Genomic DNA, 22579 nt, shown 5'->3' with positions numbered 1-22579 from the left:
TCAAATGTCTTCTGACATTTTTTATAAATATGTGCAGATTATCATGTGATTATGAAAATTAAGTAAACAAATAAGTACAAAGGGCTTAAAGTACATTTTAGTGACAGTTTGTGGACAATGTCAATGATATATTGATCACAGTCAGCTACTTGGATGCCAGTTTACTCAGCCATTCTCATGTTGTCCTTAGAAATTAATAAAATTATCTCAGATATGCTTATTGAGTTACTTCATGAATATGCCCAACCAGTCCTACCCTGGTTATTATTTGTAGGAAAGTGGGGTTTTATATATGTCTGAGTCCTTCCTGAGTCAGAAGGGATACCACATTCCTCTCAGATTAAGCTAAACAAGGTGCAATAGTTGCCCATTTTTCCCCCGGGGTGGAGGAGAACAGGTAGCGCCTTGTGCTGGTGCTGCGGCCATGCTCTCATTTACTCACGTCGTTACAAGCTGAGCCCAAACATGAGGAAGGCTCAACACTCCATATTTCCTCCTAATATAGAAAAGGCTTAAAGTCCAAACGGTGGGGAAAAAAATTATGTTCAGCTTTCCTGTGGTTTGAGATTGCTGTATCAGCCCTACTCAAAGCCGTCTGCTGATCCAATAATAGGAATCAGAAGTAAATAAAGGGGGAAAAGAAAGGACATGACAGAGGACAGCGCGAGGTGAAGGGGGTTGTGTTTCATTAGAGTGAACCAGTTCCAAGATAGACCAATTTTCAAAGTGTTAGGTAGTCACTTCCTCTCTGAGGGCTTATATTGGATAACGGTAAATTGCCCAGCATGATGCTAATGCCGAGGATGAGGAACTGATCCTGTTAAGTGTTGAAATAGCGCTGCATTAAATGCTTTGCTGGTTAACACTGCAGCACAAAGTGACCAGGCAACAGAGTCTCAGTCTGAAAACATACCAATCTCAATTTTATTTTGATTGAAAATCACAAAGATTTTAACAGATCTGTAAAGAAAAACCCCTGAAACTGATAAAAAAAAAAAAAAAATTCTCTATTGTCCACACTTTTAACAGGCAAAACAGTCAATTGGCAGGTCACCTTATCATAATAGCGTAATTACTCCCATTGCAAGCGACAATTGGGATAAAACCAGAGATAATACACACTGCCTTGTGAAAATTTGTGCTGAATTGTAGGTTTGTTGTTGCAGTCTTCATATTACAGGGATTAGTGGAATCTCATTTGTTTTAACAACCTTTCTTTCCGTATTTTGACAGAAGGCAGACGATTATCCATGAACTAATAGCCCAGAGTTAGGTAAGAAAACAAAATCCAATCGCAGGCAGGTTATTTACTATACATTAAATTACATGTAGAAGCACTTCTCACAAGCTTTAGTTGGCAGCTTTAAAATTCCTATTAAGTAGGCATGGATGATATTCTCATGAAATGATAACCTACACTATTACTGTATTTACACAGAACTTTACATGGTATAACTGCCTTTCTTTAAAACAGCAGAGCTACATTTGTTTTTGCAGCCGCTTGAATCATGTAACATACTTATTATTACAGTAGTAATAATATTATCAGTACCACATGGTTGCTGTTATAATTATTTGTGGTTATACAAGTGGTTATTGTTTAGAATATGATCAGTTTTTGATCATGTGATAATTAGTCAGGTTGTCTGCTCAGGTTTGCCGCCTGCAGTCTGCTAAAAAACAGATATGCAATTGTTAGTCCGTCATCTGTGGTTTCAACAAAAAAACTGTAACCTTACCAAGTGAAAGATGGCGCTCCTTTAGTTTCACTATGGCTGTCCATGTTCTAGCTCATGAGAAGATACACAGCACTAGAACATTGGAATATTAGAGCATTGGAATATTTTAATGAAAACTAGATAGATAAATAAATTTAAACTGTGTTTTATGGGATCTGTAAGCAGTGCAGATTAATCCAATCCAGGTTTGACTAATCTGTATACTGCTATTTTGTGCAATTCAAGTCAAATGCTATAAGAGCATTGAAAGTGTTTGGGGTGGCATCTGGGTTTGATGTAGTGCAGGTGTCTCAAACACGGAGACTTGTCCTCGCGGAAGCCATCCAGGATTTCTATTCCCAACTTTGGGACCCTTGTTTCATGTCTATTCCCCCTTCTATTTCTGCCCATTTCCCAACGTATTATTATGAATAAAAGACACTAGCAGCACCAAACTTTATGTTTTCACGAACAAAAAGAAGATTTAATTTATTTCAAACTTGCAAGACAGACTTCATTTTTAGAAGAAATATAGCAGTGTTTTGAAAGCCTGAGATCTCAAAAGACTCTGATTCCATAAGTAATGGTTGCTGCCCCTTTAATTTCCGCAGTATGTGTCCATGTTTGTTCCAAACCGCTAAATTTCTCTTTCTTGCATAGTGCAGGATCCTTTATTCAGTCAGCTGACCAGAATTGCAGAGCAGCAGGTGTGGGAGGGGCAGGGCTTCATTAATCTAGAAATCTATGATCCATACAGCCACAGAAAACTCCAGCTGGTCCAACACATTCCCATGCATATTTTTACAAGAACTTTAAACTTAAGAAACGTGATGACAGGATGACTTTGCGATGTTCATTGCATTAGAGAGGTTGGAAATTACAGATAGCACCCTAAAAAAGTGGGAATAGTTTGTTTCAGCCCATTAAAATCACAGGTTATAGTGTTGCCATGACACTCTCATTCAGACCCTAATGGCCACTTGCAGCTTATTTTTGTCCACAATCCGCCCACCATTCACTACTTGCACATTTCCCTGACATTACAGACCAATTAATCTATCTTTGTGTAAATCTGGATCACATTGACCCTTTCTGATCACATTCAGGAATAATGTAGGGTAACATGTACTAATAGCCAGTGGCGTTTGTAAACACAAAAACAGCAGCATTTTACTTCATCATTATGACCCTGCTGGGATTAAATAACAAGTTTGGCTCAAAGGTACAATTAAGAGACGCTAAATAGAGTTCCTTTGAGAGCGGAGCTGAGGGAAGAGTCTCCGCTGCACAGTAGCAGCCAGTGAAGCGCTGCCGTTTTTTTCCCCCTTTGGCATTTTCAAATTACCTATTGATGAGTGGGCTTCACATCGCTCCCTGGCTGGGATGGGGGAGGGAGGATGTCTGGTTCACTTTTAAGATGTCTCCAAAAAGCAGGCCTGTGGTTAGATCTAAGGCAATACTTATGCAACAGAAGCTTGCCTTTCTGAAATACATATACGGTTTCGCTTGGAAATTATCTGAGATTTTCTTCGGGGGGAAAGTTTTCCGCCTGGACCCCTTGGATATTTACCCATTTCGCTTTTGATCGTGTTGACTCGGGTGCCTCGGTTTAAGCTGTTTTTTTTTATTATTATTCTTTACTGTTCCTGCATGACTTCGTTAAATGATAATTGCTCCCATAACTTAATTGTCTATACGTAATTAGGTTTGTAAGACAGAAAATACGCAGTTAAATGTTCCCCAGAGAGGCAGTGGCGGTTGAGTGGGTGCCACACGTGTTGTCGATTATTCTGCCCCTCTCCATCTGATCTGCCAGTATGAAGAGAAATAATGAAAAAATGGATTTAAAGCAATTTAATGAGAAGCGCCTGACGTAAAATGCCTAGACAAATTTTTATGATCCCCCTCTTTTCTTAATTAAAAATCTTTTGCAGCTCGGTTTATTGCTGCGGATAAAAGTTTGGTCTTAAATTAAAAGTGTCCCTGATAAGCAGCAATGTGCAGACAGAATGGACCAAATCAACCAAATGAAACAGGACAACATTAGAATTTAAAAATGTGCTCTTGTTTAAATGGATTTAGTTGAACCTTTTACTTTTAAATTAAGATGAGACGTCATTATGAATTTTAATGAACTGAGTCAAATAAAACAATTTAAGATGCCATTTGTATTGTTTCCAACATGCCATATTAAACAGAATTTTAAATAGAACAGAATAAGATGGTAAATCATGCTTTTCTTTTTACCGAGACTGACAGATAGTCATTAATGGGGATATTGTCATCACACTTTAACCAATTATCACTTCTATCACCTTCCTTTAAAGTGTCTATTTAAAATCTGTACAGATATACACAATTATTTTTTCTACTGCTGCTTGAATGCACTGCAGCATGCTTTTCATTTTCTGCTCTTCTTCTCTTGTCCTCTTGTGCCCCGAGCTCCCGGGACTCACTGAGAGGTCAGTGGGGGTTAAAGCGTTAATAGGTGGCAGTGATTGTTAGATGGCCCCCACTCTCTCTTTCTCTCTCAGCAAGTTTTCTGCAGCCTGCTTCTGTGCGGAGCAGCTGCAGCTGACCAAGGAGCGACTTCTGCAAAACATCCTTCAAGCGTTTGATTTGGACAAGACGAGCGCAGGCTATGGAGCAGAGCAGGGAGGCAGACGGGTGGTGGTCTTGCACTGGGAGGAAATTTTTGTTTGCTTGAATTTTAAAATCCTTGTAACACAAGTTGCAGTTTGGAGCCGTCACAACAGAATAGAGCAGATCTAAAATAAGAGGGCCTTAACTGGAGCGTGCAAGTTGGCCTTCACAGGTAGCCACTGAGTAGTCTCTGCTACTGTTCAGAAGTCTGAGAGTTACTTTGGTCCATTTTGCACATGTCCACTTTAAAACAAAGAAATAAGATGATAAAACATATCCAAAGTGAGAAATTATAATTAGAAATTGAATAAATCAGAATGAAGTTATTGTTCTAAATTTGAGTTAATGACAGATGTTTGAATTTCTGTCAGCCGATTAAATCCACTTTGGTGGTTGCAGAAATCTAAACAGATTAATTGAAAACAGCAGTGTGACCGAGCAACTTTAGGAAGCAATTACAGATTCCTCTTGGCAAACTAATCAATACTGTATTCCCAACAGAGACACGTAAAGCTGCACACAGCCCAGTAATCCCCACATCTTGTTCCAATGTTCAACTGTAAACTCTCTTGCACAGCGTCTGTTTACGTCTGTCAAAAATATCACCCCTGCCTTTGTTTTTGGTTCTGCAATGGCATCACTCTCTAAATCTAAGGGTAAGTTGCACAAACATGTCATCTCCCTCTTTCAGGAATATTTATAAACATTACATATAAGTAAATACTGGAATCTCTCAGTGCAGATTTCTTCTTCTTCTTTTTTTTGGGATTTGGGCACTGTCAAAAAGCCCTGACGACAGTTGCGTCTGTCTTCCACCACAACTGCTTGAATTGATGGCGGTGACCTCAGCTGATCCTCATCTGGACTCAAATCCTTCAACCAGGTCCAAGATCTTTATCCACGTTACAGAAACTATCCACATCTCAGTGGTTGACCTGCCCGAGTCCTTTCCGTGATCTGAGCCCCCAACCAACCCAATTCCAGAAGAGCATCAGTGACCGGCGAAGTGGTACTCACCCCAGAAGAAGTTTTGCTGACATGGTGTCACTGTGCTGAAGAGGCTGTTAGATGCCATGGCTGCCTCTGGTTCCAGCAAGCCCCACTTTTGTTCCTCTGTGGTTTCTGTGACCCTCGACACGTCCTAAACCAAGAGCATGCAGCGTGTCATGAAGGCGGAAAAAAATGGAAAAGCCATCCACAAGACATGCTTCTACGTATCAACTATTTGGATGACCACAAGTAACGACCAGGTTTGGTTTTATAAAGAAAAAAAAAATGCAGAGGCAAATATCACTTTTGCGGATAGATCAGATGGTGTCGGACTCGCTTTCTTGGCCAGTGTGGTTGGAACGTACTTACTTGCTTAGCGCCGTCCTTGTGACTGGTGCTGGCCTGTGACGATTAACCATTTACAGTCCAGGTCGCCCTCAGACACCAATCCTGAGCCGCACGTCTGTGGTTCTGTGGTTGTTGGGGAGGCGAGCAGAGCCCTCACACAACCCAACAGGCACCAGCTTTAAAACTCGTCTCTTTCCTGCCCTCCATGCGGCGTCACTGGAGACCCAGGGTCACATGCCCACCAACGTCATCACGGTACAGCAGCTGAGTAGGACAGCCTACTGCTGTGGCTTTTCTTGCCTCTGCTCCCCTTTAGAGCTTTCTCTCCCCTCCTTCTCCCACCACGCGTGATCCGGCAGCGTTTTCCAGGCTCTCTTGGGACCGGGTTCTGACGCTCCCGTGAGTCAGGAAGCTTCAGTGGGGGCAGCTTGTTCAACCGCCCATGCTCCTCTCAGCATATGGGCAACAGTGCTCTCTCTGCCTTGCTCTCCCTTCGCTCATTCAAGCTCCCCTCCCTCCTTTCAGTCTATGTCTCTCTGTGTGACTCTGTTGCTCCTTCCCTCAACTCCTTTCACAGGCTGCCGTGCTGCTCCTGTCTGCCTTTGAGTAAGGAGAGCTGAGCTTGGTAAGATGTGAGGGTGTGAGTGAAGAGCGAAAGGCTGGCTGACTGCTGGTGTGAGGCTGGGTGTGTGTGACTGTGTGTGTTTGTCTGTGTGCATGTGCAGCAGAACGAGAGAGAAAACTGGATGGAAAGCGTAGGTGTTATGACACTTGGTCCGAGTAGACTCGCCTGAGTTTGCACTTTTCTCCCCTACGGAACATCACCATGCCACAGACAGTAGTCATGTTGTTTTGTCACGCTCTAACAGCTGCATTTGTGCATGTGCATTCAGTACTATGCACTGACCTGTCACTGGCTTCCACTGCGAGCGAAAGAGAGGGACGATTCCTGTGAGAGGCCATACATCACGGCCACCTGTCCTCTTGCAGAGATGGTTTCACACAGTCTTGTGAACAATCAGAGACACACAAACACCCAGGCGAACACAGCCACCCTGCAAAAACGGCCGCTGTCAGCCAGCGATTAATCACAGGTTACTTCCTGCAAAGGCTCATGCTGTACACATGCTTTCACACCACAGAGACAGTTTGCCTTTTGATCAGTGATCACAGGTGTTTGTTGTGATGGATCAAAAAGGGAGATGAGGTTCTGGCGCAGAAACAAAGGAATGAGTGGAATGACGATTGTTTAGATAAAATGTTAAAGCATCTCATCTAGTCACCATAAATAAAACTTAATGACAGAGCTGATTAAAAACTGAGGTTATCTGAGAAGGAACTGTTATCATTGTACTCTTCCATAATTGCTTAAATCTGCCAATACAGTTATGAGATGTGATAGATGTTAGCAAAGGGGAAAGTTTTTTTCTTACAGTGCCTTGCAATAGTAATCATTGCCTTGTACTTTTCTAACTTTTCTCATGTTACAACTGCATACTTTAATTTATCTGGGAGAATTTTATCTGACAGACCAACACAAAGAACCACAAAAAGAAAGCCATAAGGAGTACTGTTTAAAAATTTACCACGAGTCATGTAGGGGAAATGGAAAAGATCTGGAAGAATGTGCCCGGGTCAAAAAAGACCAAAATTGAACTTTGAGGGCTTCAGGCAAAATACACTGTGTTGCAGGAAAGTAACACTGCTCAAATAATGGGTGTCCTAAGTCCCGTTCTTATTGCTGAGAAAAGACTAAGTATTTTTTCTAATTTTTTCAATTGAGCCTAAAATAATTTGCAAATTGAAGGCTTTCTTTTAATAAGGCAAAGCCCTTTTCAAGTGTCAGGTATATGAAGATTTACACATCCCTTTCCTACAAAAACATTTGACAATTTGTTTCATTCAAATATTGCAGTTGAGTGGGTAAAAAAAGTTTCTAAATATAGCTTTTTCTTTGACCCACAAGTAATTTTGACTCAATTATTTTAGCCTAAATGACAAATCGTTTTGACATCACTGCCCTAAGCTATGGGGAAACTTATGGGAAAATGACTGGAGCTAAGCACATAGCCATTTGGATCAAAACCATTTAGAAATTTCAAAAACTTGAGTCTGGAGTTGAGGTTCGCCTTCCCGGAATGTAACATTCAGCCAAATAAATGTAATTTCCTTTCACTTTGCAATTATGCCCGACTTTGTGTTGAGCTATTACAAAAAATCCTAATACATTACATCACAATTTTGGTTTTAAAGTCACAAAATGTAAGAAAAAAAGGTTAATACTTTGCATTGTGAATAAGTATTGTGTCAGGCCACAAAATTAAAAACAACACAGATGGCTAATCAACATTAATAGCTGCGTCTTGTTACATGATTGTTCAACGTTATTACTGTGATGACATTAAACAGCATCTGAAATTTGCTCACAGCTTTTATTTTTATTTCACTTTTGGTTTTAGAAAGTTCAAAAAAACAAAACAGGGATATTCTGATCAAACGTTTTTGTTCTTACAATCAATCAGAGTGATTTAAATTTAAGTTTGTGATGATATCAAGTCACAGTGCATAAGCACATTTCAGTTATTAAAAACATTATATATCCGTCACACCTCAGTAGCTCCACAGTGTAATAAATTAAACCCATATTTGTATTGTGCCTTTAAGCTCTTTATTATCAGCAAGTTAAAAATGCCTGCGGGAACTTTGTATTTGGGTGACTTTTAAATGACAAATAACGTTTCTTTGGTCTGAAGGCCTTTTACTGTGATGCCAGAGAAACTGGCAGAGTGACCGTTTTTTCTGGCCTTGGAAACATAAAGTAACACACCTGTCTTCAGAAAAACATGAAAAATCATGCTGTGGAAACTAGAGAAGCACCAGCCATCACTCTTATGAAGGTCTGAAAGCTACAAGCAGCAGACTGCAGGCTGGCAACCTCAGCTGACAGCCATACAAAGTAATCACCAACTTGTAGTACTCTAGAAAGAACAAAACAGTATGACATTTTATTTTGCACTAAAAGAAAGCTGACCTGGAATTTATTTCTAAATTTGGCAGGTGTGTTTTTCACATTTTTACTTTTGTCTATATACAAACTATATGGGTCCCATAACATTTTGATAAGTATAATAATCAGTATTTCATATCATTTTTGCAGCAACGAGAAGAATGATTTTATATAATCATTTAGATCATGTTATGCATTGCTGTTTTACATTTAGTGCAAATACCAGAATTCAGTGAAACTATGGTATTTTTACTTAAGGTTGTCTTTCTATGAGAATTTTATGCAGCATTTGACTAAAAGCAACAATTAAACTTGAAGCACATTTATGCAGTTGTAACACTTCAGAAAATTTACACAGCTGCACCACCAACTGATGCATTAACTTTAGTTTTCATTTGTTTTTATGAAGATATGTGTGGCTAAAGTAAACTGTACTTAAACCAATTGACAAATACTATTATCTGTTAATGCTTTGTATTTGAAACCTTATTTCTTCTATCACTGGCCTTGCTTTAGGTTTATAAAAAAAAACAAAATAAATTCAGCTGTACAACAGTGTTTCCACAAGTCTTTACCGTCTTCCTTATTTTTGTGCTGTAAAACATTTTCCTTGGCTTGCTGCTTTGTAAATATTTGCCATCTAAAACAAGAACATGCCTCTTGAGTTGCAGCACATACTTCAGAATCCTCCGTGAAAGACTTTTCAATCCTGCAAAACTAATTGAGCATCATATAGGAGAAACACCTATTTCCATTTAAAATATTCTATTCATCATGTCACCTTAGCAGTTCACGTTTTCCTTGCATTAAAAAAGCTTTTTAAAAGCCAACTTGATGATTGTTCCGCATTTTAGATCTGGCAGAAACACAGACAGGCTGCATTTAAGGATCGATTTGGTTCTTGATCCTGAAGTTTCTCAAGAATAATATTTAAGGTCACGTCTAAACATTTTTTAAGGTTACTGCAAACGGATGCTTTTTCTGTCAGAAGCGCTAAACTTTCGGACAAAGTCCAGCACCACCATGAGCTCTGCGGAGTCACAATAAATTACGTGAAGTTTGATGGGGTGTAATTTGCAGATTGTGATTGAGTCTGAGGCATGGAATGAAAAAATAAAGCATAAATGTCAACTGCCCCTCTCACATGGCAGGAGACATTACTTCTTGGGTGGCATGGCATGTGATAAACATCCTTGATGGTGAAAATCTGAACTGTAATGATGTTGCACAGTCTCAAGTATCACTGCATGGATTCCTTAAAAACTGAAAGATTCTATCTAGGGGGAACAAAGCATGTTTTTCCTCCAGATACAGTCGCAGAGTTTAGACGAAGTTGGCCAAATATTGTTTTACTTGCAAAACTGTCAGGAAGGTCAACGGTTCAGGTCCCTTAAGAAACCTCAGCATGTTTATAGCATGTTTAAATTTACTTGGCTTGTCCACAACCAAGCCAATAAGTTTAATTAAACTACAAACTACTGCTACAATATCACAATTTCAATCTGTGTTCTTAAAATGTTTCAAAATTCGAAATTCTTCACAACATAAATAAATAAAGCAAAATTAAAAATACAGTACTGTGAAAAATGTTTTCTTTTTCACAGTGCTTTCTTCTGTGTTTGCTTTTTGGCCACACTTATGCAAGTGTGGAACATGCTAACCAAACAAACCTGGTTCTAGATGAAAAAGTAACGTTCACCTAAAGTTAATAACAGATTGTGTCACCGATACCGACAACAGCTGTCATCAAGTGTTTGTGATTCCTGGCAATGTCTTTTACATCTCTGTGGAGGAATTTGGACCCATTTCAGAATGGTTTTAAATTACCCGCATCAGAGGGTTTCTGTGTGAAAAGTCTGTTTAAGGTCATGCCATAACATCTAAGTTGGATTCAAGCCCAGGCTTTGATTAGGCCGTTCCAAAATCTTCCTTTAGTTTCTGTTTTTTTAATCCGTCAGAGATTGACTTGCTGGTTTATGTCAGATCATTGTTCTGCTGTCTAACCCAAGTGTGCTTTAACTTAGGGTCACAAACTAATGGCAGGAATAACTTCAAGATTTTCTGGTAGAGAACAGAATTCCTGGTTACATCAATTACAGCAGGTTATCCAGGTTCTGAAGCAGCAAAGAAGCCCCAGACCATCACAGTTCCACCATGATGTTTGACTGTTGGTATGACTTTGCTTCATTAAAATGCCTTAGATTTGACTTTGTAAGCCTTTCTAGACTGAAACGTGTCAATGACTTCTTTTCTCGTGTGTTCTTTAATTTTTTTACATTGGGGCCTGATGTGTTGCTTTTTCAGTCTACTTCATGTTGTTATACAGGTACTATTAAAGTGATTTCTTGATCTTGTAATAATTAGGCCAGTGAAATTAAACAGCTTTGTAAAAAAAACTAGGTCATCACAGTTAATTCATAAGTTAACATGGGGTGTGATTACTTTTTCACATAGGGACAGACTATTTTGTTGCTTAACTTAAATAAAATTATGATTTGAAAACTGCTACAAGCATGTACTCAGATTACCTTAGTTTAATATTACATTTGTTTGATGATTTGAGACAAAAAAAATGTAAGGGTGCAAAAATTTTCACAGCACGGAACCTGTCCGGCTGTAAAGTATAAACAGATGAGAACTTCCTTTACGGTTTCTCGTGAAATAAAAATTAATGCTTTCAAGGCCTTGCCACCAGTTAAAGGTTTAACTTGCTGTAGAGACATTTTTGAAATTTATGTATTTTTTGCTGTCAAAAAAATTATTTTATGTGAGGCTAATAATGTTAAAGTCTGGAATCTGATGCGGAATATAATATTTCATTCATTACTGGCTCTCCACCGGTGGCCGTATACCACTCTGGCTGTATTTGTCTGTGCGGTTCTGAAGAGCTTGGCCATCCTTAGAGTTCTGACCAAGGTCTGCCCTGAGGACTGTGGTTCGTGGCCCACCCTGCCAGACACTTTCTCTCTCCTACCACCCAGGACCACACACCTTTCAGATGGACTCACTTTATTATCACAAGCTCTCTCAGTAACATAATAGAGGTATCATGTGCTGGAACATGCTTGAAAATTACGCAGGCTATTAGCGCAGCATGTGTGCAAAACGGGGCCGTTCCTTTCCTTTGCTTTGTCACTGGAGATGTTCTTTACAGATGGCTGTTTTCACTGAAAGTTATTTCTTGGAGGGGAGCATTTCTGGAAAAATATTGGTGGATAATGATACCTTAGATGAGTTAAAATTAACTTGCTCTGGTGCCATGAAGCAGCCTGGCTTCATCTCTCTGTGAAAGCTAAAAGTGATGCGACATAATTAGCCGAGAGCAGACGTTACACACCGAGGAGTTGCAGCATCAGAAGAGGAAAGGCTTATTAATAGACATTTGGCTTGTGTTGTGTACTTTCTCTGGCGGGGCATCAAAACTGCCCCAGCCTGGCAAACAGGCAGGTACAGTGATTCGCTTTAACAGGCGACATCTGTAAAACGCCAAGGTAGTTTACACTGCGGCTGGGCCTGAATTAACATGCTTTCATTGGAAACAAACACCACTTGCAATCAGCTTCTGTTGGCTGCCCTGCCTTTGGTGTGAGAGTAAATATCTGCTTACAGCGTTACCGAGGCCGAGCACGGAGCTGCAGCCTTGGCGTGAATCATGGCGTGGGCCAGATCCCGTGGAAGACGCTGTGTTGCCGGGAGGATGTTGATGTTCTGTGTAAATTGTTTGGTGAGGTACTCTATGGTATAACCTTAATAAAAAGGAGATATTTTTCTTTGGGAGTCCAGAAGTCGTATCGACGTCTTCCAGTGAGTTAGGACCCCTTTCTTGTGGTGTCTGGACAGCTGTTTTTGGAGTCACAGCTTTGAGGGAAAATAAAGTAATAATGGGAAATGTTTAATATCGAATGGCGCGCGCACAACCTAAACATGCATCAAAAATAGCTCCTGGAGCTGTGATTGCATAAAAGTGTAAAAAGAGGAAAGTCAGATCATTGCTAGACGCCGCGATGAGGGGGCTGTGGCTAACCACCGACAGACTGAGCCATGTCGTTTTCTTTTTTTTCCCCTCCCATTTCTCATTTTAATCAAGGACCAGGTCCAGGATAAACAGTGCCTACCTACACTGCAGTTCAAACAGCGAGGCCCACTGAGACGCTAGCGATGATTTCTAAATGTTCACTGACAAGTTGGTTTAATTTGTGTGCTAAGTAGATGGAGTTAGACTTAAATATATCTTCCTTGCTTTGGCATCCATACTGTGCTGCTATTTCTACATCTCTGTGAAACGTCTGTATGAAAAAGAAGAACATTCCTCTGCTGGTCTTGCTGTGTGATTTATATACAGAGTTGGAAAAATGTATTTGCACCACTGGTAAAGCTGTGCAAAAAACATTCAGATAAATTAATCTTTTTATTGCAGTAGCAAAATTTCCATGTTTTTGACAAAAATCACCTGTAGCACAATTCTTGACCTTATCACAATCCCCTTAAAATAAATAAACATGAAGCAATTTAATTTATACTTTATAAATAAATGTTTAATTTGTAATCCATGTCTTTCTGTTTGCACTGGCCAATAGGCTGGATAAGGAGCCATATTTATCTTGATACCACATACAGTGAGCAGAACGGTAGGTGAAAAAGAGAATCTCCAAAGCTCACTGCAGCAAAGAGTGGCATCTAAGAACCTTTGTAACAACTGTTAGATGCTTTCCACATGAAAATGGTTATTTAGAGGTGATTCCAAATTCACTCAACCTACTCAACACTGTGGAAATGGTGGTGGACTTTCGGAGAACACCACCCCCATACACCCCCCTCACCATCCTCAACAACACTGTATCGGCCGTGGACCACTTCAGGTTCTTAGGAACCACCATCTCTGAGGACCTGAGATGGTCTTCACACATAGACACTGTTCGAAAGAAGGCCCAGCAGAGACTGTACTTCCTGAGGCAACTCAAGAAGTACAACCTTTCACAGGAGCTGCTGGCCATCTTCTACACTGCCATCATTCAATCTGTCCTGTCTTCATCCATCTCAGTGTGGTTTGGCTCATCCACAAAACAGGACAGGTCCAGACTGCAACGAATAATCAGGACTGCAGAGAGAATAATCAGGGCTGACCTTCCCTCCATCCAGGACTTATACAGGTCTAGAGTCAGAAAAAGAGCTGCCAAAATCTCTGCACACCCCACACACCCTGCAAATAAACTGTTTAGAGTTTTACCTTCAGGCCGCTGCTACAGAGCACTGTTCACTAAAACTAGCTGCCCAGGATGTTTCTCTGTTGAACATTCAATAGAGTACCAAACAACAGCATACAGATGTTGCAAATGCACCTTTTTATTTATATATGTGTATATTTGTATATTGTATATATGTATATTCTGTAATGCAAAAACAAAAACCAGAGAGCAAAGTGTAACGGAGTCAATTTCCTTGTTTGTACATACGAACTTGGCAATACAGCTGATTCTGATTCTGATTCCAGAAGAAACTAAATTCTGTCCTTCCATCATAAACATAAACATAAACATAAACGTGTAATGTTTCCTGATCTCTACCTGGACTAAATTCAACCATGTGCTTTGATCAAATGAAAATGAAGGGCAACATGGATCAGAAACGTAGTGCACAGATAAAAAATGGACCACTGTAATTTTCTAATTAACAACCCACACCAGAGACCTCTGGTCAACAAGCAACATTACAGGACAAAGTGGACAGTATGCTTTTTTATCAACTTTTTCAGAAACATCTGATGGCTAAAGTCTAGTAATTGGATCTGTTTCTGCGAAGATGAGTCCGATGTGTGTTTTGACGCATGTTTAATTCATTAGATGTCTTACTTTGCTCCCTATGTGCGTTCTCTTTAAGACGTGGTTTTTCTGCAATAGACACTCCATGTAGGTTTGGCATAAGAAGAAAAATCATGAGCTCTTTTTACATTTTTAAACAAATACCTGGTGGCAATGAACTGAAAAAGGGTCATCAATAACCCCTTTCAGGTAATCTATTCAGTCGTCAATCCACACAAGATCTATACACCTCACAATTAGCTGAAAGGTCCTTAAATAAAATGGGGGGCCAAAGTCAACCCACTAATATCATGCCTCTAAACCACCTTAGGAGGTGGTCACGACAAAAGGGGATTCCTGAATGAGACATAGCAATATAAAGATATCATAAGAAGCAAAGTTAGCAGCACCCTCTCCATAGTTTGCATGTCCAGAGAGACACTGGATTTTCTTTCATTGTCTATCAAATCTGAGTAATGATAATCAGCAGAATCGGATTCAGGCAACATGTTCAGAATAGTGAATAAAAACATTTTTGTATTTAAAGCACTAAATGTATTTGGTCAGTCTGAATATATCACAACACAGAGCTCAGCCAGATACAGGGTAAATTGCACACATGAGTTGGAGGCCATGTCCATTTGGCTCCATGATGCCAGCTTTATGCTCCTACAGCACACACATCCTTGACTTGGCCAGATCAACTTGTATAATGTTAATGAGGCACGGATCCATAAAGGAGATTTTGTGGTTTTGTGTTTATTGTGGAACAATGATGTTAATGGGACCAACGAGTCTTTCAGCAGGATAATAATACAAAACATTGGGCCAAATCAACACAGAAATGGTTCACCAGACACTGAATCAACCTAATTCCACTGCCTTCAGCCTACCCAGTCCTAGATCAGGCAGAAAATCTGTGAGGTGAGGTGAGGTCAAGGGAAAAAAGCATCGCAGAGGATCCAGGTCTCTAGAGCGTTTCTTCAAAGATCAGTGGTTGAAGATCCAAACCTAGGAGAAGCACAGTCTTATTAGCAAAAGGAAGTTGCACAAAGACTTGATGGCAGGGGTACCAAAATTGGTGCAATATTTAAAACTTGTTTTATACCAGAGGTGCCAACAGATTTGTCTGCACCTATAGCCCATAGTGTCTTAAAGGTGAGGACAGCTTCAGCCCTTACGAAACAAAAGTATAAGGCAATATACTAGAATTTATATTGCCATACATCAGGAAATATATTTCAATATATCAGAAACTTTGTCATATATTAGAAAATATATAGCAATAAAAGGATGGACAACTAATTGCTATATATTGATTTATATGTTTTAGGATACATTGCTGTGCAAACAAAACTGGATTACATTACTGCATGTATGTTTATTACAACAAAGTACTTGTTTGGGTCAAGCAAGCTCAAAATTACATTTTGCATCACATTCATTGTATTTTACATTTTAAAGCCTATGGACCATATATGGCTACGTATTGATTCATATATTGTGAAATGTAGATTACAGAACATAAGTTTAATCATTAACAGCAGCAAAGAATAAAGCAAACATTTCTTTGAGTCCACTTCCCTATATAACATGTCATCCTCAACATGACATTTCAGTCCTCCACACTTAAACGTGGAGGTATACATGCATATACATGCATGAACAGAACTTAAAAAACCCAGAATCCTATAGTGTAAAAGCAACGTCTCCGATTGGTCAAGCTACTTCTTACCATGGACACATTGAACTATGGGTAGGATAGGCGCGAACGACAAGCCACCGCCAGAGACATTTTTACAGGTTAAACGGGTGCTGCCATTATTCTGTGCGCCTCAGCGCTGAGGGGAGAAAATAATAAAAATGAAGTTTGCACTAGTGAGCTGGTCGAAGGGAAAGGATAAAGATGCTCTCAGTATTATCCCCGTAAATTGGATTGTAGACTTTGATCTTGAAAACTCTAAAAAGGAGTATCTTATTGAGTGCCGCAGCATTGGTGGCAGGAGGCCTACGAATGGGTGGCTGGTTGAACCTGCACACATACTGCAGTTGGCAGGCAAGTACAGTGCTTATTATGATTTACATTTTTTTTACTGTTAGTCATGCAACATTAATGTTGATAGCAATTTTCCCGCTGAGGTTTTGGCATCACTGGCTAACTAACGTTTGCTGTAAACGTCTGCTAGCTAGTAGGGCTGAGCGATTTATCATTTTCTGTTTGAAATTGCGATTTCAGACAACACGATCACGTGATCGCCAAAGCTGCGTTTTTTTTTTTTTTTTTTTTTTTGGCTGCTCTCCAGACGGACCCAGGATCTGCTCTGTCAACTATTGCATGACAAAAAAGTCAGGTGAAAGTGATGCTCAGGCCCACAGTAGCAAACAGTCTACAATTACAGCATCCTTTGCCGGTGTAACTCCATATGACATGAGCAGTAAAAGACACCGGGAGATAAGGACTGCCATAACGTACTACATTGCCAAGGACATGGTGCCTGTTAACACGGTCACCAAATACGGGTTTAAAAACCTTCTCCACAAGCTAGTCAAGAGCTAGATAACGTTAGGTAGCTAGCAGAAAATTCAAATGAAGCTGGACTGATATGAATAACAGCTGTCAGCTAGCTAGCTATTTGCTATTATTATTTTAGCAACCGTCAGCTAGCTAGCTAGCATTTGAGCTAGCAAATGAAGCAGGCCTCGCGTGATTATTGGACAAGTCCCGCTTCATTTGAACTTTTAGCTAGCTAGCTAACAGCCATTAGTCACATAGTGTCACTTATAAATTTTTAATTGGCAGTGAAACATTAATTAAACACCTATTTTTAAAGACCTAAATTGAAGAATGTCAGCTAGGATTTGTGTGAATAAGAATACTAAACTGTTCCACCTCAACAGAAAAGGAGTCTACACTTAAGATTGCTGAGCAGAAACTCCTGCAAGAGGACCTACCAATGAGCAAGAAGAGAAAGAGGGTACTCAACAAACTCTTCCTTGACACACCTAAGGAAACTGTTGAACAAGTTGCAAAAAAGGTAATGGGGTTCTTTTCATTACAGGTGTTTTGATCATATATATATATAGTTGGTTTGAATATTTTTACCCAACAGAAAAACTACAAATTCATTGCTGCAAGACAGTCGGAATTTGAGATTCTTTCCCAAGAAGAACATAAAGTCACCCTAGTGGAGACTGGTTCAGAGGCACTTGAGGATGAGATCCGGGCCCTCAGGGAAGAGAATAAAAGACTGCGGGACCAGCAGAGTGTAGGATCTTCCGCAGCCATTAAAAATCTTGAGATTCAAGTCAAGGCCTTGAACAAGGAGAACACCAGACTGCGCCAAATGGCACTTAAAGGCAACTATCTCTTCATTTATACAATCTTTATACACAGGTAAAACACCGTAATTATCCGTGAAATCCATGTCCGCTGTGTTCAGTTGAAACCAGCAAGCAGCAGATGGAAGTTCCTCCTATTTGATGACGCGGCGAAGCGTTGCCGCTTGTTGCCAAATGCCAACGCGGAGTTTATGGGGAATGTCAAGCGGGCAAAAGCACACAAACGAGGCGAAATATTCGCAGAATTGGCGTTTGGTGTGAACTTAAAGACACCAAAAAATGAGTGGAGGTGTATTTTGTTCTTCAGCTCTTAAGCACTTACAACTTGTTTGGATTCCTGTTGTAGTAAATTATGTGGGCCATATTTTCCAGACATTCCATCACTATTAGTGGCTGTGAAGACCCTCGTTTCGGATAAGATCACAGAGAGCTCAAGCGATGAAGGTGAAAGTAAATATGAGACCAGTGTTGCTCAACCATCATCTGCTCAACTCGCATCTCCCAAACCAGCATCAGTAAGTGCATTTTTGTAACGATCAGTTAAAAACATAAAACATTCATTCACTGGTTGTTGTTTTTTTTTTTTTTTTTTTTTTTTGTATTCCTGTTTGTCTTTCTTACAATTAATAAGGTGCAACTAGGGAATGATGACTCCACCAGAGTGTCTGCCCATTGTTGGGAGACTGCAAAAGCACAACCCACAGTGAAAGGAATGGCCCGCACCCTTTTGCTGGGCCTGTTCAGCGTTGATGTCCTGCAGAAGTCCAACCTGACGGGAGGGGTCAACAAGGTCAATCCATCTGCAGAGCGACGTCAGCCTCCGGACCCCAAAAAGCTTAAAGCTTTACTCGGTAAGAATAAATATTTAATAGAATAATATATTTAGCAGTTATTGTAAATGGGAACACAAATAATAGCGAAACAAATGGATGAATAGAAAGCTTTAACAGTTTTGATATTGTTCTAGATATAAAGTGATTTTTATATCTTGTTACAATACATTAAACATTTTATCAGCATTAAAATAGATCCCTTGTTGTAGCATTAAAATCCCAGCACCAATTCACCTCCTATAGGCAGATGCCAGGCTAGGGCAAAGTACATTTGCTCTCACTGACCACAATGCTTCCTGGAAAACAAAGTACATACATTTATAAAACCTCCTCACTATAAAAGCCAATTGGAGAATCTAAGTCCTTCCTGAGTTCCTTTAGAAGGTAGTTCTGATTTCAGACTTTAGTAATTTTAGGTAACCCACTGAGGAGCAAGTACTAGGCATACAACAAAAATATTACCTTGTCTTTGCTGTTGCAACAATGTCTTTGTGTCATTATCTTTTACAGAGGCAGTTGTTCAGCAACACCCAGGGGCGAAGATTCCGGATATACGAACGGCCATAAACAAAAGGATCTGTGAGTTAAGACACCAGGAGAAGAAAAAGACCATGGACAGCTGAAGGACTGGCCAAGGCTGCACAGCGAGCCTTGATAACTTAACATGTTAGAACCAAAACAGCGTGCATTTTTGTTCTGTTCTTTCCAGTGAGTGATTGCTCTGTTTTCTGTTGCACTAAAGACATTTTTTTTATTACAATGACAGTTGTCCTATTGGAAATGTTTTGTTTTTTTGAAAGTATTTTTGTTCATTTAGTTGTTTTTTCCACGTATTGAATCACATAAAATATAACATCTGTAAAAGAAAATATGTTTTAGCTTGGAACTGCTGATGTTGACATGGTACATCCCTACCTGCAAACAGTTTGCCATCTGCTAAGCACATTATGCACAACCATGGAGACATGCCTTTCGTTTTGTTTGTTGGTCAATGTCCCTTCAGCTGCTGCTTTTAAAATAAACTCATTTAGTTTATGTGAACTATATTCATGTGTTGTTCAATATGTTATATTTGACAATATATGAGAGTGTACATAAGATTATTTCATATTTACCATGCATACAATATATAATTATATGAAATATATTATTGAATTTGAATCAATATATTTTTCAACATAGGTAAGACATATCTTCCCATATATATGTGATTGCATTATCTTGTATGTTGAGGTACATTGTCTCATAATTTTACATACATTTACAATACATCTTCCAATATATAATCTCATACAATTTAGGATATATTTAAAATATATCCAACAATATATTAAATAATATAGGAATATATTTACTCAATATATGAAAACGGCAATAATTGCAGTATTTTCCCATATATTGCTATATATCACTTCATACATATAGTATATTATTATTTAATATATCCTGATATATCACTATGTACATTTCACAATACATGAACACACATGAAATATATTGTAACATTGAGAAATATATTTTTGTTGCGTCAGGGAGGTGCTTAGATCTAAAGTAAATCTCACCATAACTTCTTAACTCGTGGACAATGACTGAGGATCTTGGTAATGTTCATGCTGATGGTAATCAGATCCACATCCAGTTACGCTGGTACAGCAAAGCAGTGACGTAACTCTGGGAACCCTTCATTGTGTGGTCAGTTGTCAACAGCTGACAAATTTTACAATGCTTGTTAGGCCTGGATCAACAAGGTTCAAGTAACTGAACTGCCAAGTCAGCATTATAATTGCACTGCTTTGATGATACAGCTCCACTGTACGCCTGGGAGTCACATGATGCCCCCGCTGATATGATGTCATCAGTCTAGTCAAATGTCAAAAACAGAAATGACTGTATGTCATGAGTATCAAGTGCAAGGAAGAATAAATTAATGCAGCGCTGGCTGTGACTCAAATGCGGAGGTCAAAAAAGCCAATCACAACCTGAATGAGCTTACAGATAAGCCGCCCCAAAAACCCAGTTTACTTGCTGAAGAGAACAAAGTATGCTTGATAAAGCAGACAGCTCACAGGAGAAGCAAGCCATTATGCAGGAGGAGTTGGGCACTGTGTCGCTTACAATTGGACAAACAAAAGGCTCCGTTGTCTCCTCCAGTCGGTGGGTTATTTTTTTTCAGTGGGTCTATTGTGATGGATAATTGCTCTCCTCACATGATTTCATAATGCTGTGACTCGTCTTTCAGTCCCCGTGTAACACAATAACAAGTTAAAAAAAACAAAAGGCGGAGAGACTAAATCTGAATTTTTGGAAGTTGTTTAGAAGTGGAGGCTTTTCTTCGTTGTGGTGTATAATTTTAGAAAGATGTATGAGTCGGACGCTGACTTCAACCATCCAAAATACAGCCTAAAGCTCAGGGCGACCGGCCAGCTCCTAGAATTCACTGCCTGTATTGTTTTATGATAATCATTTCAAAGACAGTTGTCACATAGATTATGTCTTTATGCAGGACTGCTGTCTGAATATCAACTTCAGATCAGATGGAACCCTTTTAAATCATCCCTGGTTTTTACTGAATAAAAGCCTAAGTTGACAGCATTGGCCTTGTCCATATAGATTAGATAAGTACTTCTTTATTCACCCTAAAGTTGCTCTAAAATGAAGCAATTTTATGTTTACAGGGGAATTCTATCACCTGCATTTTTAGAGAGATTAACGTTTCTTTCTTCCTGACAGCAGCGTTTCTTGAGAAATCCAATACAAAGAGCGTGAACTATAAACCATGCTCTCCAGACAGAGACGACTGTACGTGTGCAAAGGTTAGCTTGGGGGATTGTGTATTAGATGCTAGGGAGGTATGCTGCCTTCCTTCTGAGTCAGCAGAGATCAATCCGGGACAGGTTGGAGGAGGAATGCATCTACTGCTCATGAAGAAAGCATGCAACTTCAATCAGAAAGCACTAATCATGTTATGATAGTGCCAGAGTTTTAGTCTGCTAAAGAAGCGTGCAGATTTCATTTGCTTGTAAAATATTAGATGCCGGCAATTCTTAGGAATTTTAAATTAAGAGAAAGTCTGTTTAAGGGGACTGTCTGTTAATCAGTAGTGTAGTGTACATTTTACACACGTGGGCAAAATTGTTGGTACCCATCAGTTAATGAAAGAAAAGCCCACAATGGTCACAGAAATAAGCTGAATTTGACAAAGGTAATAATGAATAAAAATTCTATGAAAATGAACAAATGAAAGTCAGGCAATGCTTTTTAAACATGCTTCAACAGAATTATTTAAAAAAATAAAATCATAAAACAGGCCTAGACAAAAATGATGGAACCCCTGAAAAAAATATGACCAAAGGGACATGTTAAATCAAGGTGTGTCCATTAATTAGCATCACAGGCGTCTACATTCTTGTTATCTCTTTCTCTTCTGCTCTTGGTGGGGTCAGACACTTTTTCACTCTCTCCTTGATCCTCCCCCATTTTTTGCCCTGCTTCAGCTTTTTGTCTATGTTTTTCTTAGACCCTCTGTTCACATATCCTCCTAAATTGTTCATTATGGATTTGGTCAGCTGGTGTCTCATAGCAATCGATCAAATTTTCCCGACGGGAAGACAGGGTAAAGGGGAACCCTCTTGTCCAGACGGAATGTTCTTCTCCGGATACGCAATGGATTCCTGGCAGCAGTGGAAGATTGTGTGCCTGACAACAATGTCAGTCGAGGACGTGGAAGATTTGTACATAATTGGATTTCTGATAACAGGATTTCTGCTTTTTGGAGTACCTGGCTTATCGAAGTAAAACATCGGTAGCTGTTCAAAGCACTCCAAAGCTGCCTGGATGTTTGAAGGGATCTTTACAGCTCTCAGCACTCAGACTGATATGTTAAGAGAGTAGAATCGCAAGCGG

At 39.5% G+C, this 22579-nt stretch overlaps 2 protein-coding genes across 6 annotated transcripts in view; one reads left to right on the top strand and one right to left on the bottom strand.

Annotated features, from left to right (window-relative positions):
- runx2b (RUNX family transcription factor 2b) overlaps window positions 1-6267 on the bottom strand; it is a 62176-nt gene extending 55909 nt beyond the window's left edge. The window contains exons 1-2 of one of the 4 annotated variants that reach the window (XM_047388126.1): window positions 5721-6267; window positions 5379-5502 (exon numbers count right to left, since the gene is read on the bottom strand). In XM_047388126.1, coding sequence (XP_047244082.1) covers window positions 5379-5436 — 58 coding nt within the window. In that variant the 5' untranslated portion in view covers window positions 5437-5502; window positions 5721-6267. Of the gene's footprint in view, window positions 1-5378; window positions 5503-5716 lie in introns of all 4 variants that reach the window. The other 3 variants (XM_047388125.1, XM_047388122.1, XM_047388121.1) reach the window with 3 other exon arrangements.
- Window positions 6268-16248: 9981 nt separating this feature from the next.
- Window positions 16249-19649, top strand: LOC124882285. 2 transcript variants are annotated; one of them, XM_047388584.1, is made up of 6 exons: window positions 16249-16560; window positions 17403-17539; window positions 17615-17861; window positions 18216-18358; window positions 18475-18694; window positions 19187-19648. In XM_047388584.1, the coding sequence occupies exons 1-6, from the start codon at window positions 16368-16370 to the stop codon at window positions 19297-19299; spliced, it is 1053 nt and encodes a 350-aa protein (XP_047244540.1). In that variant the 5' UTR covers window positions 16249-16367; the 3' UTR covers window positions 19300-19648. The 2 variants fall into 2 exon arrangements, with proteins under 2 accessions (XP_047244540.1, XP_047244539.1); XM_047388583.1 differs by lacking the exon at window positions 16249-16560 and adding an exon at window positions 16721-16855 and having other exon boundaries at window positions 19187-19649.
- Window positions 19650-22579: the final 2930 nt, after the last annotated feature.

The sequence above is a fragment of the Girardinichthys multiradiatus genome, chromosome 15, assembly GCF_021462225.1.
Source record: "Girardinichthys multiradiatus isolate DD_20200921_A chromosome 15, DD_fGirMul_XY1, whole genome shotgun sequence".
In the NCBI taxonomy this organism is placed as follows: domain Eukaryota; kingdom Metazoa; phylum Chordata; class Actinopteri; order Cyprinodontiformes; family Goodeidae; genus Girardinichthys; species Girardinichthys multiradiatus.
This window is presented reverse-complemented; position numbering and strand designations above follow the sequence as displayed.